We start from the raw sequence: 20,286 nt of genomic DNA, 5'->3' as shown, positions 1-20,286 counted from the left end.
AAATGAATGTAATCGTTTGCATAGTATTTATCTAGGCATCTTGGGTTTGCAAGATAAAATGCAACTTAGTACTTGAGATCAAACACCTTCATCTGAATAAGAGGTGCTAAGTATATAAGATTTGACATTTTAGAGTTCACATGTGGCTGTTCGCTAGAAAAAAAAATCTTGGTACCTCAGACACGGTTTTGTTTTTTGTTTTTATTTTCCTCATAGACGTAGCTTGAACGCCAAAATTTTCTGGCTATGATTTCAGTGAAGTTAATATAATATCACTTTTCCTAATATAAGTTTAAAAACTGTGATTTCAAGCAGAATATAATCAGTGAGTATACTTCATGTGTAGGACTACTTTTTGAAAGATATCAAGGCACACATTTAGAACTTTGAGAAGTCTGCTAGGAGTAGGTTTATTTACATCATTTTTTTTAAATACCTGGATTTAGTTGAAATATCCTACATTTTAACAGTACAATTACCATAATAAGAGGAATATGGACATGAGTAGATAGTTGTACCTCAATAAGCACGGGGATATTAATTTTGTGCCAACAACTATGCATTATTAAAATAAGAAACTCATAGAGCAAAATAAATTTTACTAATGTTCTCAAAAACCACTCAATAAGATATATACCATGCTATTGTTTAACAATATAATCATTTTTGATAAATTCAGAGTGGTGTTAGCTCGCCTTCATAACAAATTTTAAGTTATCAAAAGTAATAACAACTATACTTTCCATGTTTTGTTTCTCATAACCCCTCACCAGATCTTGGCCCCATCAATAGTTTTGGACATACATACACTTCCCTTTCTATTATTGTCACCTCTCTTTTGATTCTTTCAAAACAAAACTGACTGACTCTGACACTTCTTGCACTTGAGCTACACTTTTAACCCTTTCAGATCAGTCTTCAAACCCAATATCAACAATAGCTTGTTCATGTATGAGAAAGACTTATTGATAATCTAAATCTATGTTCTTAACCAACTGAGCCACCCAGGCGCCCTAAATCTATGTTCTTACCCCCTCCCTTTTCTTGGATAATAACAGTTGTGGTTCAGTGGTTCTTTATCTTGATTTTTCTCTCCTATTATCTGATGCTGAAGTCTGTGATAGGGAGTTCAAAGCTGGTGAGCAGTATAAATGGGTAGGGCAAAGCTACTCCATTATCACAAAGAGCCTAGACCCAAGATTTGCTTTTATAATCTCTAAACTCAGATTATTTATACCATTGCTTTCTCTTAATTCTTTAATTTTCTTTTTGGTAAGGGGCATGTTCCAAGAGAAAATCAGGCAGACTTGGTCCGTATACATAATGTTATTTTTATTGGGCTCTAACTGCTGTTCCAATTATTTTGATTCTCTCTTATTAATTTCCTGACAAAATCATCCCCATAATGAGTCCTTGTCATTTTCTTAAAACACTATTTCATTACCACTTCTCACATTTCAGAAATGTTAAACTTATAGATAAAAAAGAGTGATCAAGTCTGAACTCCATGGTTAAATCAAACTGTATGGGTTATACAGTTTTCCTTTGCTTTACCTAACTCCAAGGTTAGAATCCTTCCTGGCTCTTCTAAGACCTGGATCCTTCAACAATCTCCTTCAGGAGAGAGTTTCATTCTCTTACAGGCTATTTCTCTGCTATCTACAAGCCTGAACACGTAATTCTCCTTAGGGGACACAGATCCTTATACCTAACCTTACTGATGTTGGTTCAACTTAAATTTGAAAACAGGTCCAACATTTAATAGGTATATGGGCCAAAGCAAAGTACTTAACCTTATCAAGGCTCATTTCACTAATCTCCAAATAGGGATAATTTTCCTGGATCATTACAATTCTGTTTAGAGATGATATTTAGCATAGTGCTTCAATTATTGCCAGCCTTAAATAAATAGTAGATAATAGTTCTACATATTGTTATCTGATCCTGCTTTGTTTATCACTCTTATTCTTTCTTATTTTTCAGCATCTTGACTAAGTTACCTAGAACCAGCCTCATTTTCTGATAACCAATGTAAATTCTCTCTGAAACTTCTCCTGTCTTTGAGTTCTATGTGTGATATTCTGGCTACATGCAATAAGTATTTCTCCATTTACCTTACCATGCACTATAAGGCATTTGACCTTGTTGAACATAAACTTCAACCTTGAGATTCTGCTCCTCTTGGTTTCTATGACATCAGATGATCTGTTTTCTCTTTTTCCCCCACGCTGAAGTACTACTTTGTCAGTTCTGTTGGCTTCACATTCTCTCCCCACATCTTATGCATGAACAATTTCTGATGAATGCTGGCTCTTAATCCTTCACACTTCCTTAGCTCTTCACTCTGTCTTTCTCCCTTCTTTCTTTTCTCCCTACCTCTCATGGATACTTCTTTGCATATGGCATCAGTTAACTATAAGCTGATGAGTCCCAAATTTATATTTCCAAGTCTTATTTCTCTTCAAAGCTTCACTCTATTAAAAAAAAAAAAAAGACTGCTTTCTTTTTATTTGGATTGTGTTTTCATATAAAAACAACATGTTTAAAATCGGCCCTTATACCACATCCAACCCCAAGGGTATTAACAAAAACACATCAATAAATAAACATAACCATAAATCAAACCACGAACCAGACTAATTTGATCTCTTTTCTCCTGGTTTCTTTTAACTATCACTGAATTTTTCTTAATTCCCACTTGCTTATTAATTAATAAACATGTGCTCTGTTTCTTTTGTTTTTCCCCATGAATTACATTTTTTCATCTAACAGTCACCTATTTGATTCAAATCTGCTGGCATATGGTTCGTCGGCGTTGTAAGTGTCCACTTTGCCTTCTGTGTACTCACATAAATATCCAAAAATATCACTTTGATCATGTTTCTCTGACCAAAAAGTTAAGAACTACTCACTACCTATGAAAAAAAAAATTCCCAAATTCTCCATCTAGCATTCAAAAGCCCTTGTAACAAAATTCTAACAAATCTTTCTGGTCTAAATGCGCCATTTTGGCACTCTGAGATTTAGTTTTGGAGGAAGCAGGCATGATTAATCAGAAGTAGGGATAAAAATAGGACGATTTCAGACTAACCAAATATTAATTTTGAGAAAAAATATGGATGCCCCATATTCTCAAATGCTTCATTTTTAATAATTGACAAGATCTAATATAATTTAACAATATGTTAAAATATACATGGTATGGGTTAACATCTTGCAATAAAGTAACTTTTAATAGCATACCAAAAACTTTCAAATGCTTAAATTAAAACATTTTATGAAAATATTTTAGTAGTGCCAAGTTACATAGGTTCATATTTACATGTTTTTATCTACTGTTCACTTAAATCAGATCTTTTGTATAATAGACAATTAAATCAAGGGCCTATGAGGAAGAATTTAAATAATACATTTTCATTTTTTAGAAAAATTTCAGCATTTTCTAATTTCCTTGATGGGCTTTGATTATTTTACTATTTCAAATGTACTAATTATTTTGTGAGCTATTTCTAATAAAAGTAATTCATCAAGATTTAGTACTATTTATTCCTTTGTTTGTCCTGACAGCATCAGTAATATCCCCAATATATCAACTAACTTGAAAATATATAGAATTGATAAGGTACTGTCAATGCCCTCATACTTCTTCAAGGAAAAAAAATATTATAAGCCCAGTATGATCCATGATTATTGTTTTAATATATCATTAAGTTTTTTAATCTTTAAAGATATAAACCTCTAGTCACTCACATTTCTTTTTCTTTTTTTTTTTTTTTTGTATGTCATGTAGTTTTGGAAGAATTGCTGAGGAATATTTAGGGAATGCTTAAAAGCAAATTTGGGGCAACATAACACACTACTATTAAAAGGATATTCGTTATAAACATTAATTGTCTTTAGTAAACAATATTCCTTTTTCTTCAATTATTATATACTTAAATTATCCCTGGAAACTTTAAGGTAGCATACACTGTTCTCAGTGTATCACATTGATTACCTTATTTTGCTTCTCATACTCCTGATTGCAAACCCATATTACATAGATAGTCTCTACATTTTAGCTCTATATTTGAATAGTTAATGATGAATGTGAAAAGATTTGTTAAAGCCAGATTATAAGGGTTTTTGAAGACCAGGCTAAGAATTTGGGATCTTTCTACCACAGCTGTAACTATCTGTTAATTTTCTTGATTAAGATAATTTGATCAAAGCTGTAATTTTTGATATGTAATATGAGTACATAGGAGTTAGGGGGGATATTTAAAACAGCATGGCAGGCAAATATGCACATGAAAAGAGGTTGAACATCATTAACCATCAGGGATTTCAAATTAAAACCATAATGAGATATCACTACCCACCTGTCCAAAATGACTAAAAGAAAAATATAGTGAGAACAGCAAATGCTGATGAAAATGTGGATAAACTGATCACTCATACATTGCTGGTGGGACTGTAAAATGGTATAGTCACTCTGGAAATCCATTTGTCAATTTCTTACAAAATTAAAAGTAAAATTGCTGTATGATGTAGCAATTGTACTCTTGGGTATTTATCCCAGGGAAATGAAAACTTAGATCGATGAAAAAACATGTACATGAATATTCATAGCATGTTTTTTGGCAATAGCAAAAACTGGTATTAACCCAGATGTCCTTCAACAGGTGAATTTTTAAATAAACTGTGGTCCACACATAACATACTCAACAAAAAAAACTTGATATACATAACAATTTAGATGAATCTCCAGAGAATTAAGTCAATTCTAAACTGCCACATACTGTATGATTCCATGTATAGAACATTTCTGAAATATCATATTTTTTGAAATGGATGTTTAGAAATTAGTGGTTGTCAGTGATTAGTTATGGCACAGGAACTATTCCAAAAGGCAGTTGGTATGGTTATAAAAGGGCAACCCGAGGGATCTTTGTGATGTTGGCACTATTCAGCATCTTGACTTTTGTGGTAGATATACAAATCTATACAACTGACTAAATTGTATCCAACTTAATACACTCACCTGTTTCTATACACACACACAAAAAGGAGTAGAAAGAAATGTGAGTGAGATTGGTGGATTGCATCAATGTCAGTATTCTGAATGTGATATTATGCTATAGTTTTGCAAAATGTTACCATTGGGGGAAACTGAGCAAATTGTACAAGAGTCCATTCTGCACTGTTACTTACAATTGCATGTAAAACTCAACTTATCTAAATAAAAATTTCATTAAAAAAACAGAATAGCATTATTCCAGCAATTGGGTTATACAGATTTGTAGGTAAGAATTGCATGAAAGGAAGTGATGCATTGGAGAAAAGAAATCATAAAAGAAACACAAAGGTGTTTGGTAAATCTTAGCAAGTGGGAGTTAAGAAAAATTCAGTGATAGTCTCAAAGTTACAGGACAATTTATGTTAAAAGAAACCAGAAAAAAAAAAGAATTAACTAGATTGGCTAGATGGTTTCATTCATGCTAAGTTTATTTGTTGGTGCATTTTTATCATTGCTGTTGGGAAAAAGGATGACATATGGGGCCAATTTTAAACATGTTATTTATATGCATAACAAAGTGGATAATAGGCAGTTATAAAATATAAACTAAAGCTAGAGAAAGACCACTCTGAGATTTTTCCATCCAAATCCTCGGGTTAAATAGCCTTTCTAAAATAAAGATTTTATATTCCTGTGCTTACTGTTTGCATTTGGTTTTAGGACTATATGAATGACATACAAGATAATAGAGATGAAAAAGAAAAGCCCTTCATAACAATTTTATGACCTAATTATAATATAAATTAAAATTTATAAATTTTAAAAATGAAACAAATCAATTACATCATGCATCATCATTATGAATTGAGTAACCAATTAGAAAACTCTTTTTAAAGTGTATGTTCAAGGTAATGATCTTCAGATAATTTTCTGTCCTAACATACCTGAATGATAAGATAGAATTTTCTTAGTATTGGTAACTCATTAAAGACAGTATTCTTTTTTGTTTTAAAATTTTATTATGTTATGTTAATCATCATACATTACATCATTAGTTTCTGATGTAGTGTTCCATGATTCATTGTTTGTGCATAACACCCAGTGCTCCATTCAGTATGTGCCCTCTTTAATACCCATCACCAGGCTAACCCATGCCCCCACCCTCTCCCCTCTAGAACCCTCAGTTTGTTTCTCAGAGTCCATAGTCTCTATTCTTAACTGTCATGCACCAAATAAAAATACATACACGCACACATTTGACATTTCACACTACTCCTGTATGTTATTTTCTTCATAAATAAATATTAATAGTGTCAGTTTTTCATCTATAAATAAAAGCAAGCTATTGTTTTCTTCTAATCTTGCTTTTAATGTGTGCTTTAGGACAAGTAATCTAAATATTTTGTTTGATGCTAAAGAGAAAAATGTTTTATGCTACTTTATTTAAAAAATGGTACAAGAAATGTTTTCTAGAATATTTCTAGACCCTTCACTCAGAGATACTGCCAGAAATTTTGATTTTTCAAAATGATCAGATTGGTTGCTAAGAGCACCATTTTCTTGCCAAACTTAATACTTAATGCATGCTCCCTGTAGAATTTTCATAGAAAGACTAAGCCTGATAACATTGTTCAATAAAACAAGTAAAAGTAAATGGCAATAATTCAATAAAGTATGGCAGCTGTGGAAAGAAAGTCTTTAAAAGCAGGTTTAAACATTTCTTAAGAATCTCTTGATGTTTCATCTCCCAGTAGACTAAATGTGATGAGGAGCAGGGACCGATGTGTTAACCCACTAACCTACCGTAATAGCATGACAGATGCTTCCTACCCGAAGGGGTCATGCCTGGGAGACAGAGAGGAGCAGGTGACTGACAGAATGCCCAGGGAAAGTATTGATCCACTTTTCTGGTAACCATTACAGAGACACGTGTTGACAGTAATTAAAATGACTTACACACTGGGATGGTTTCAAACTCAAATCTTCGACTGAAAACACCATAGCCTGCTGCTGTGCGTGCCCGAATTTGGAAGACATACACTGAAGCTGGTTTCAAGCCCTCTGCAGTTACAGTTGTCTCTTTAGACTTGATAATTGTATAGCTGGTTTCTTGGTCCTTGGATTACACATGTACATACAATAAAAAAGTCAACATATGAATTACTAATGACAACAAAACTTAGAATCATAAATCAGAAAATCAGAAACTAATAAACTTCGCAAATGCAGGAGCCCTGGAAAGCTCTGCCACCTGTGTCTGGCCAAGAGCCATCCAGTAAAATGGTGGTGTCATTCTGAGGGTTCAAAATGAGCTCGGGAAACCTATCAGGACCCCCACCTCAATACATGTTATAAAAGCTCATTATCCTTTTCTAATTTCTAATGCAAATAGGTTTTCTGATTCACTCTACGCAAACAACTATTTTCTTAAAATTTTTTAATGCACAGATTAATTTAAGTGCCAGGTCTTTAAGGTGTTTAGGAAATATTACCAGATTTTTGCAAAGGATTTAAAGGAGGTCATTAAATCCTATAAAATTTTACCTAGTAATGTACTGATGTTCTGTGGCTGCTCAAGCTTAAGACTGAATATGCAAGACTTTCTCAATAAGATTATACTTTTCACTTTGGCTATGACTGAAGCAGTAATTTCAGCAAGAAATGATAAAATATCTGTTTGTTATTATTTTCTCTTTGTTTAAAGAGAAGTTGGTTTAAAAATCTAGACAAAACTAAAGATTCTGGTATATTTGATATAATTATGATTTTTACATAAAATATTAACATAATGTAAAGTAAGAGATTTTTTGTTTGTTTTATAAAAGAGCACAGGAATATCAGGGTTAGAATTCAAGCCATCCTATTGTCTAAGAAGTGTGCAAATGTGGATACACAACTCAACCTCAGTTTTTTCTTCTTTAAAATGGGACAAAATTATTTATTAAGAGCATGGTGAGCAATAGAGATGGAGATAGAGATGATATACATAGCACCCAGCACAATCTCCACAACATAACCAGTTCTAGGTAAATTTGACTTGAGTCTGTATCATGATGGCAAATTTAATAAAAAGTTTGTTGTAAACTCCTAACTACTGAAGTCACAATTAATATGTCTTGTAAAATTTTTAGAAGTTGACATTTTTGCCAAATCGGGGGGGTGGGAAACATTATAAGGAAACTGGCATGCTGCTCCTTGAAATAATGCATGACCTAATATCAATTGCACAAAATTATGCAACATTCTGATTTATATATTAACATGTATATCTAAGTGGTTCTTTATCGGAGTTCTAATTGCACATTGTCTCTCTGGGTCTGTTGAAATCTCTAGTGTCAGAGGGACTCACCAAAGCATATATCTAAGGGATCGAAACCGTTAATACCAATTTTGAATTACCTAAGTATCTTCCAAAATTTGCTTCTGTTCCACTCTTTTCAGTCACGGTCATATTATAATTTCCTTTTTATCACAAACCCTATATATACATTTTCAACACCCATGACCACCAGGCTGCCAGATCCCGGTCAGGGCAATGGCTTTTGCTGCCTTCGTGCTCCAGCTGAGCAAATGAGCTACATTCCCCAGCTGCTTAACAAACACTGTTCACATGCAGCGAGGGGAGGGCCTCAGCAGAAGGAGCCAGCTGGCAAACATCCTGCCAAGGGGCAGGTCCCTTTGCCTCTGCCTTTAATTAAGAGATGGCAATGGGCCCATCACCATGCAGGAGCAGAGAGGCCCAATGACCTCTGTTAGAGCAGGGCAATGGCAGGTAGTAATACCAGTTCGCAAATGCAGGAGCCCTGGAAAGCTCTGCCACCTGTGTCTGGCCAAGAGCCATCCAGTAAAATGGTGGTGTCATTCTGAGGGTTCAAAATGAGCTCGGGAAACCTATCAGGACCCCCACCTCAATACATGCTATAAAAGCTCATTATCCTTTTCTTCTTTTTCCTTTGTTTTTTTTTTTTTTTTCCGAAAGTGTTAAAAAAAACTTTCATGTATTTTGTTGGTATGCTCAATAATTTTGCTTGGCAAAAAGTTCCGGGAGTTAATATTTTCACTGTAAAAAGGGAAACACTGACCAAGAGACATTAATAACTTCCCCCAAATAATATATAAAGGTTTTGCTGCTTTTAATAAATGTAAATGGACAACTTGCTCTTCATTTACTGGAACTATATATAGAAATATTTTCCTAAGTTGTTTTTTCTTATTTTGAGTTATACAGATAATAGAATGTATTAACATGGCATTAAATATAAGATATTAAATGTAAAACTAAATTTCATGAACTAAGTATAGAACTATGAAGAAAATAATTCCACAACATGGATAAAATTCATTAGAAGTAATATTAAGAGAAAAGGACTTTGCCTACCACTTGTTGAAAAACTCTTTGTTTAACAGAAGCAGCAACTTAAAGAAAAAAAGAAAAAATAATTATAAATCCTTGCTTTTATTGAGTATTACTCAAGCACATGCTGGTAATAGTAAAAACAATGAAAGATTACTCATAAGGGGAAAAAATAGGATAATTTCATTGGAAACAAAAAAGAAAACCAGACATTGGTCCAGCCAGTTGCTTCAGGGGAAGAAAAACCATACAAAAAAATAATGACTTTTCAGATTTTAGTCTTCTTGCTGTTGAACTTCATCTACAATGTATATTCAAAAATAGAGTTTTGGTGAATAGTTTAAAAAATTTTTTTAAATACTCCCTTCTTTTAATTAATTAATTAATCAATTAATTAATGAATTTTTAAAGATTTTATTTATTTATTTGACAGAGAGAAACACAGCAGGAGAGGGAACACAAGCAGGGGGCGTGGGAGAGGGAGAAGCAGTCTTCCCACTGAGCAGGGAGCCTGATGTGGGACTCGATCCCAAGACCTGGGATCATGACCTAGGCCGAAGGCAGACGCTTAAAGACTGAGCCACCCAGGTGCCCCTAACTTATTTTTTTAAGGTAGGCTCAATACCCAATTTGGGGCTCAAACTCACAACCCCAAGATCAAGAGTTGTGTGCTTCACTGACTAAGCCAGCCAGCGCCCCTGGTGCATCATTATTTTTAAATGTCATTATGCATTTCAACTTCTTTTGAAATAAACTTCAATTACAGTAAAAACTTGAAACTCAGAATATTTATAAAAATCAGTCTGTTATATCATCTATCTATCTATCTATCTATCTTTATCTCCTGCTTTTCATTAGTATACAGTAATAAAATTTGCAAAAAAAATAAATAAGGATGTAAACCTTAATTTAACAAATTATTTTTGGATAGAGCCTGTGTTTAGATTGTAGATCTCTAGAATTTAAAATACAATTTGGACTACTACTCCCAGAGAAACAAGAATCAGTGAGGAATATTAATGACACAACATTTTACTTGATTTGTCTTATTTTTTATAATAAATACTGTAAACCATATCCCAATATAGTTTTTTTTTTTAAGATTTTATTTTTAAGTAATCTTTACACCCAACGTGGGTCTTGAACTCATAATCCCAAGATCGAGAGTTGCATGCTCCACTGACTGAGCCAGCCAGGTGCCCCTATACCAACAAAGTTTTGTCTCATAGATATTCTCTTAGGACATTCTTGGTGAATAACGTATTTAATGATAAATTTTTTTTATGAAATAGAAGTATCTTCATTTATGTTCCCTAATGATCCAATAGTTACTTGTGATGCTACCAGCAAGTCATTCCTAGGAGGATTACTAAGTAATCCTTCAAAAGTAATAATTTGCTATTTATTCATCTATTTATAAAATCAATATAAGAACATTGTACAGGCATTCAAAACCTAGGAAGGATATGTAAACATCCCCACTGTCCCCCTTTCCCCACCCACTACTGTTTTACTCTCTATCACTATCTTCACACAGGTAATGGTTAAATCAATGAATAAAAGAAACAATTAAAAAATCTCTATGATGCTATGCATTAATTTAATGTGTTTCAATGTATTTACCTATACTCTTTCATCTACTCATATACACAAAATGTTGAATTTTCAAATAACTTTCATTAATAGAATATAAGTATTTTTCCAGATATTTTTGCATTAGTACAAGGAGAACCATTTATTCCCTCTCCTCTCTTTTCCAATGTCCTAGCGTGGACAGTTTCTCTGGGATTGCAAAGTAAGTCTTTAACTTCTTCCTACCCTCTTCAGTATTCCCTCTAAGAGAAGGAGTGATGCCTCCATGAGTTTAGGGAAAGCAATTTAGTACATGTGGCTGAGTCCTTTCCTTTTTTGGGGGGATCTGCTTCTTTGCATATGTTTGTGATGTTTTCTGCTCCTCCTTTCATAGGATACATACTCTTGAGTCAGAGCTTCTTACCCACCAGTGAGAGTCTGGTTTGAGCACGCTTCTATCTTTTTCTCCTCTACTAGAAGTCAGGTTGTTCTAAGTAGTGTAAGTCATTCAGATCCAGACTGTATAAAAATCAAAGTAAAATGGGAGTGGGAGATATAGGAAGACCCATGGTAACTGCATATCTAAGCTATATGCTATAGTTCCACTTTAGAGATTTAAGTTCACCTTTATTTTCCATCTGTATTATTTCTTTATCAATAGCTCACTTGGTTGTGGATTCAGAAAAAAGGAAAAGGAATAATTTTTGCCTTTAGACCTCAACAACTATTATGGCAAAACATGCAAGAGTGGGCCTAAGAGACAACTCAGGAAAGAAGAAATTGAGAAAATGTAGGAAATGTGAGGTCTACTTTTCTGATTTTATGCCTTCTAATTTTAAAATACAACTTATAATACAGTATTAGGTTTTTGATATGGATTTTAAAAATTATGCTTTATATTCACATCTTATCTACCCATTCCTCCTTAAGAGCATAGGTATTATGCAGGGTTAATGGCTATAACCATATGTGTTTTTCCTTGTAGCACACTGCAGTCAGTACTGAAGGTCAAGAACTTAAGTGTTTACACTTTCAAAATGTCCTATGACTTCATCTTTTAATGCTGTGAAACCTAGTTAAGCGTATGTTAGACTATATGGCACTAGTCCGACAGCATAAACCATTTGGCAGCAGAAGAACACGGATAGAGTGCTCCCTCTACATTTCTAGCCTCCCTAATCATGACTGCAGAATCAATTGTCATTGATTTACACATAAAATTGCAACATGCTTTTCTAAAAACTGGGTAATTGCAGTTGCTAAAATGAAAAAAAGAAGAAGCAGAAGAAGAAAGGACATTCTTTATTCTATTACTCTCACCTTTTCAAAATATTTGATTTCATACTCCAAGATGATTCCATTCGGACGATCTGGCTCTTGCCAAGACAAAGAGATGCTGTTTTTTGCAATCTTCCCCTTTTTCACATTGGTGACTGGAGAGGGAGCTGCAAAATAGTGTAAATAAAGAGTAGCATGATTAACAGAACCCTGAAAATACAATGAGATATAATGTAGTGTAATTATTACATTAACAATTTAACAAGAACTACATTAACAATTAAATTTTCCTTTACCCTGAAAATTTTACTTTCCTTTATGTAATAAAAAAGTTCTACAGATTGTAAAGTGTTTTACAAATATAAATCAAGTATCCTGAGAATTTTCTTAAAACTAAAGTCACATAGAATGTTAAGTATATATTTTCTCTATAAAGTTTAGAAACATAAATGAACTATCTTACTTTTCTTATAGAATAAAGACATTCCTGATGACCTTATATATCTTCCATTCTTCTAAAGTTATTGACACTGCATAACATATATCCCATTATGCTAGTACACATGATTATCTGTATTACCATATTTTCGCAACATTTTGGCTCTTTTAATTTTTTTAATCATGTGGGTCCTATAATCATTCATAAAATCATCAGTTAAAGATAGTGGGGATTGCCTTAAAAATTATATCATTAAACTTGTGGTATTTCTTGAAAACAATAGCAGATAAAATAAACATTTTCCTAATCTGAAAGTTTTTCCTCTAAGATAAGGAACAAGAAAAGGATGTCCACTCCCACAACTTTTATTAAATATAGTATTAGAAGTCCTAGCCACAACAATTAGGCAAGAAAAAGAAATAAAAGACATCCAAATTGGAAAAAAGTAAAAGTGTCATTATTTGCAGATAACATGATACTATATACATAAAAAGCTAAAGACTCTACCAAAAAAGCTACCAAAATTAATAAATTATTTTAATCAAGTTGCAGGATACAAAATTAATATACAGAAATCTGTTGTGTTTCTATACACTAATAATGAACTAACAGAAATAGAAATTAAGAGAACGATCACATTTACAAATACATTAAAAAGGATAAATACCTAGGAATAAATCTAACCAAAGAGGTGAAAGACCTGTATTCTGAAAACTATAAGACACTGAAGAAAGAAATTGAATACAACACAAATAAATGGAAAGATACGCTATGCTAATGGGTTGGAGGAATTAATATTTTTAAAATGTCCATACCACCCAAAGCAATCTACAGATTCAATGTAATCCCTACCAAATTACCAATGGCATTTTTTGTAGAACTTTAACAAATAATCCTAAAGTGTATACAGAATCACAAAAGAACCCAAATAGCCAAAGCAGTCTTGAAAAAGAATAACAGAGCTGGGAGTATCACACTACTTGATTTCAAACTACACTTCTAGGCTATAGTGATCAAAACAGTATGATATCGGAAGAAAAACAGACACATAGATCTATGGAATGGGCTAGAATAGAAAGTTCAGATGTAAACCCACACATATATGGCCAATTAATTTATGACAAATGAAGGAAGAACATACAGTGGGGAAAGAACAGTCTTTTCAATAAATAATGCTCAGAAAATTGGACAGTCACGTGTGAAAGGATGAAACTGAACTATTATCTTATGCTATACACCAAAATTAATTTAAAATGAATCAAAGACTTGAATGTAAGATTGGAAACATAAAACTCCTATGAGAAAAAATAGGTAGTAATCTCTTTGACACTGTTCTTAGTGATATTTTTTTTTTTTTGATATGTCTCCTCTGGCAAAAGCAACAAAAGTAAAAATGTAAAAAAATGGGACTGCATCAAACTAAACTTTGCACAGTAAAGGAAATCATTGACAAAATGAAAAGGCAACCTATTGAATATGAGAAGATACTTGCAAACCATATTATCTCATAAGAGGTTGATATCCACAATATATAAAGAATTCATACAACTCAATAAGAAAAAAAAAAGATTTAAAAAATGGGCAAAGGATCTGAATAAACATTTTTCCAGAGAAGACACATAGATAGTCAACAGGCATATGAAAAGATGCTCAACGTCACTAATCATCAGAAAAATGCAAATCAAAACCACAATGAGACACCACCTCATACCTGTCAGAATGACTACTATCAAAAAGACAAGAAAGGGGTGCCTGGGTGGCTCAGTCCGTTGAGCGGCTGCTTTTGGCTCAGGTCATGATCCTGGAGTCCTGGGATCGAGTCCCACATCGGGCTCCCTGCTCAGCGGAGAGCCTGTTTCTTCCTCTCCATCTGCCTGTCACTCTGCCTACTTGTGCTCTCTCTCTGTCTCTCTCTCTGTGTCAAATAAATAAATAAAATCTTAAAAAAAAAAAAAAGACAAGAAATAAGTATTGGCAAGGATGTGAAAAAAAGGGAACCCTTGTGCACTGTTGGTGGAAAAATTGGTCCAGCTGCTGTGAAAGCAAAATGGATTCCTCAAAAAATTAAAAATAGAACTACTATAAGATCTAGCAATTCCTCTTCTGGGTATCTTTCCAAAAAATAATGAAAACACTACTTTGAAAAGATATGTGTACCCCTATGTTTGTTGCAGCATTATTTATAATAGCCAAGACATGGAAGCAACCGAAATGTCCATCAATAGATGAACAGATATAAAAGATGTTGTATATACTTACGCGATATATATGGTATGTACCTGTATACATACAAACACACACCCACACATACACATACACACAATGGGATATTACTCAGCCACAAAAAAATGAAATCTTTTGACAACGTGGATGGACCTAATAGGTAGTATATGAAGTGAAATAAGTCTGACAGAGAAAGACATATGATTTCACTTATATGTGGAGCTAAAAAAAACAAAACAAACAAACAAAACAGAAACAGACTCACAGATACTGAAAATAAACTAGTTGTTGCCAGAGAGCTGGAGGGGGAGACAGGTGAAACAGGAGAAGGGGATTAAGAGGTATCAACTTACAGTTATAAAATAAATAAGTTACAGGGATGTAATGTACAGCATAAGGAATAGAATCAATAATATTGCAACAATTTCGTATGGTGACAGATGATAACGACCTATCGTGGTGATCATTTTGTAATGTATAAAAAATATTTACTCATTATCTTGTGCACCTGAAACTAAAATAATATTGCATGTCAGTTATTGTTTAATAAAAAAAGAAACATTTTCCTTCAGTTCCATCTCCCCCAAATATTTTTTTAGAAGTCACAAATACTTACGATGTTCATTGCTATCTGTCAGTGCCCATTGAATGACTTTTCTGATGAAAATAGAAAAAAAATCTATGCTATTTTAATGTGTCTGGATTCCAAACATATGGATATTTGATTCAACATCCATTTTGTCAGTCTGTGGAGATATGTATAGATTCTGGGTTTGACAATACAAATATGTGTTGATTAATATTTTTCTTGATGTAGATGATCTTTATTTTTACAATTTTTAGCTTTGATTAGGAGAGATCATCGTGGACTAATGGAAGGAGTGTCTGTGTGTGTGTGTGTGTAAAGAAAGAAATCATGTATATTATATGATATGTATATGATATGTATATAATATGTATATTATAATGCACATATAAGAAGGTAGAAAAGATGCCAGTGATAGTGAATAGTGTATAACCAGTGAAAAGTGTATAGCCCTATCTGAACAGTATTAAATATGTGGTGAGATTAAATTTTATAGATATATATAATATATGTAATTTATAAATTATATGTAGAATGTATATATATTACATAACATTATATATATATATATATGTATATAATTTATTCACTCAAGAGTAGAAGACAAATCCAGAATTACATACAAAGATCAACATCGTCTGGCACCCTGCATCTTTTCTTACTTTACCTCCTGCTAACTGTGCCCTGGCTTTCTGTTCTTAGGGCACTTAAGACACACTTCTGTTGAAGACCTTTGTACAAGCATTCTAACATTCAGAGGTGCTTCTCACCCTGACTTCTCCACGACTCTCTCCCTCTCCTGTGGTTTTCTCACTGAGACCTTTCCTGTCCACTCTATGACTGAAGTAACCAATTCCCACCCTTCCCCTCTCTCCTCACCATACCCTCTGCTCCTCTGGGGTTTTATTTTTCTCCTTAGCTCTTGCCCTTGCACTACCTGATATACATATCTGAATGTAGATTTGCTTTTTTCAATCCTCTCAAGTAGAATGTAATTTTTATGAGGACAGGGATATTGTTTATTCTAGTCACTGCTGAATTTCTAGATCTAAAACAATGCCTGGGACAGGGACAGAGGAGGGTCCGATAAATATGTATGGAATGAATGGCTGGTAAAAATCAAAGTAATACATACAAAAACTTAAACCTTTTAAAATAAAAATTATTTTGTCAACAAAATTAACTATGAAACTCAAGGTTTAAGTATGTCTTTCAATAAAATTAAATAGAAACAGATATGATCTGTAGGAGAGAAAAATTAGCTATCTAGTGTTTTATATACCCATAATAGGGTGATAATGACTTTGGTACTTCAATGTGTACTCTTATTGTTTCAATCACAGAGCTTTGTGATACTCAGGCTCAGAGGGCTCATATTTTCAGCTTTATCTTGTTTTCTTAAACATGTCCAGTTCCTCAGAATTTTCTGCAGTACTACAGAACACACAGTGTGCATATAGAACCAAATTGTCTAAAAGTATCTGAAATTGCATTTTGTTTACCTCCATGAAATTGTAATTGACTGGTAGTTCTCACAGTCATATTTTGAGATAGGTTCAAAGTCCCTTTTGATTTCCTAGTGAGGGAAAAGTCATGCCATATTTGCCACTATGGACAAAGCATCGAGAAGACATGGAAACAAGAAAGAACAAGCTATGGGCCCCATAGTTCATACAGTATTTATGGCAAAGTAGCAAATACACTCAAGTAGAAACAGTAACAATTTGATGGTAGTGCCACTTTTCTATTCATAAATTGAATTTAACATGTATCCTCCATGAAGGTAGGGATTAATTTGATTTAGTTCACTACTGTAAAAAAATTACCAGAAAATTACTTGGTATCTAGATATTTAAGAAATATTTGCTGAATGGATGCATGAATGAATGGGAAATATATACATCATGTATCACTCAAAACTGAGTTTGTCTCATAAGTGCATAGAGTAGGATCTTATTATTTAGAGATTTGTGTTTTATTTTAAAACTTAATTCTTTGGGGAACCTGGGTGGCTCAGTCAGTTAAGCATCTGCCTTTGTCTCAGGTCATGATATGGATCCTGGGGTCCTGGGATTGAGCCCTGCATTGGGTTTCCCGCTAAGTGGGGAGTCTCCTTCTCCCTCTGCCCCTACCCCACACTGGTGCACTGGCTCTCTCTCTCTCTCCCTCTCTCTCTCAATAAATAAATAAAATCTTAAAAAAAACTTAATTATTTAATAAAATAATTAACCATTTCAAAGTGAAGCTATCAAATAAATATTAACATAGATATAACCAGCTTGAAGTGGAATACTTTTGTTTTACATCCATCAAAGTTAAACAGAAATTGTGTGGCTTTCAAAGACTGCTTGATTTCAAAAACCACCATTGTTTTCCAAACTCGGTTTTCTCAGAGGCTAAACAGTATTCTTTAAAGCTTGGTCAGAATGGGGAGAGAAGACCATACTCAGATTAGAATAGTTCAGGAATGATGTTCAGTAAAAAAAGTTCCTCTGTAACAAGACTATCTCTGCCACATTTGGGTAAAGCTGATGAAAGTGAGGACAACTGACAGCTCCTGGGGACATAATGATGACGCACAAATTGTGAATGGCAGTGCTTTACTTTTGTAAAGTATTTTATGGATATTATGCACATTAAAACCACCGTAACCAGATTTGTCAGCATCAAGGCCATGTTTAATTTATCTTAGTCATCTTGCCCACTGATACCTTTCGCTCTACCCACTGAACCTTTTATTAAGTGACCCAGGAACAAAATGAGAATGATGACTTCGAGAATTTCTGCTTGTGAAATTTTGTTGGATGATGTGAAATCATAAAACTATTACTGGAATAGGGTAGGAAGCACAAAAATACTAAAAAAATCAAGTTGTGATTAGAACAAAATAATTTACATAAATTCTAAATTTCACATTTTGGATCTGTGGAAACATTCCAAATTGTTTCTACATTACAGCTTCTATAGTGGAGCTGACTTTTAAGTACCAGTATAATAAGCAAGATACTGATCCTTCAGGCTAGTAATTGTTCCCATTATGGGCTAATTTTTTTTGTCTGTTTGCTTAAATTTTTTAGTTTAAAATAGTTTTACATTTATAGAAAGATTATGAAGAGAGTATAGGAAGTTCCCATATATCCCACACCTAGTGTCTCCTATTAGGAATATCTTAAAGTAGCATATATAGTACATCTGTCACAATTCATGAACATATTGACACATTATTATTAACTAAAGTCCATACTTTATTGAGATTTCCTTAGTTTTTACCTATTACCCTTTTTCTGCCCCAAGATTCCATCCAGTATACCACAGTACATGGTATAGTCATCAAGTCTCCTTAGGATCCTCTTGACTGTAAAACTTTCTCAGACTTTGATTTTGTGATTTTCACATTTTTGACTGGTCAAGTATTAGACTATCTCTCAATTGTTTTTGATTTGATATTTTTCTCATGATTAGACTGGGGTTATGAGCTTTTGGGGGAAAGATTATATAAGGGTAAAGCTCCATTTCATTACATCATATTAAGGATACACACTATCAGCATAGCATCACTATTAGGTTAACCTTGATCGCCTGACTGTAGTAGTGTTAATCAGGTTTCTCCACTGTAAAATCATTCTTTTTTTTTTTCAGTTTTCTGTACTGTAATCTACGGGATGAAGTCACTATGTGCAGTCTGCACTTAAGGAGTGAGGAGCTGTACTCTACTTCCTTGAGGCTGGAGTATTTGCATAAATTATTTATTCTGCACAGGAGATTTGCCCAGTCTTCCTTGTTTTTTTTTGTTTGTTTGTTTAATCATGTATTTATATCAATATAGACACATAGATGTTTTTTACACTTTGGTATAAAATCTAATGCTTTATTTTGTAACTCAGATTGTTAAAGCTTTGACCATAGATTACTCTTTCAGTTAGCTCCTATGTCTCTTTGACAGACCCCCAGCATTGAGGATTTGTTAGTTTGCTTTTTTTTTTTCTATAGTTTTTGTTGTTGTTGTTGTTGTTTTTTACTCTCTAGCACTACTAGATCAGATGTTCCAGGCTCATCTTGCTTATTTACAATCTCAATTCTAGAATCAGTACTTTCTGTTAGGAGCTCTGGCTTCATTTATTGGAGAATGTTTTTAGAAACCAAGATCTGGATGGGCTCTTTCTTACTGGAGTGTCATTGTTTCTCCTTTCAGGTTAACAATCTAGGAAATAAATGTGTTTATATCAACCTGTGTATAACTATAAATATATACATATATACATACATATATATGTATATTAACGTAAACATGAGTATATACTGATGCTGCCAACTCTAATCAGTTGCTACACAGATCATTCTTGTTTCCACACTATTTATCTGCAAACTTTTACTCCAACAGTTGTTCCCACTATCTGCCATTCATTTACTTAATTGTTCAATTCTAGTATATATGTCTAGTGGTTAAAGAATTGCTAATCCAGGGGCGCCTGGGTGGCTCAGTCGTTAGGCGTCTGCCTTCTGCTCAGGTCATGATCCCAGGGTTCTGGGATCGAGCCCCGCATCGGGCTCCCTGCTCTGCGGGAAGCCTGCTTCTCCCTCTCCCACTCCCCCTGCTTGTGTTCCCTCTCTCGCTGTGTCTCTCTCTATCAAATAAATAAACAAAATCTTAAAAAAAAAAGAATTGCTAATCCATATCTGTTTGACTTATTGATAATGATACAATGTAGAAATCTCTAACATCTCAGCAGCTCAAGCAATGATTTACAAAACCCTGACATCATTGTAAAGCATGCCATCCTAACTCTTCAAATATGGAAACCTAGTTTAAGGCACACTGTCTCCACATGGGAAAG

At 33.6% G+C, this 20,286-nt stretch overlaps 1 protein-coding gene across 1 annotated transcript in view; it reads right to left on the bottom strand.

Annotated features, from left to right (window-relative positions):
• Window positions 1-20,286, bottom strand: part of EPHA5 (EPH receptor A5) — a 347,186-nt gene that overhangs the window by 78,099 nt on the left and 248,801 nt on the right. Inside the window, 2 exon segments of the mRNA XM_021702245.1 lie at window positions 6,956-7,115; window positions 12,246-12,370. Coding sequence (XP_021557920.1) covers window positions 6,956-7,115; window positions 12,246-12,370 — 285 coding nt within the window.

Source organism: Neomonachus schauinslandi, chromosome 2, assembly GCF_002201575.2.
Source record: "Neomonachus schauinslandi chromosome 2, ASM220157v2, whole genome shotgun sequence".
NCBI classification, from domain to species: Eukaryota; Metazoa; Chordata; class Mammalia; order Carnivora; family Phocidae; genus Neomonachus; species Neomonachus schauinslandi.
This window is presented reverse-complemented; position numbering and strand designations above follow the sequence as displayed.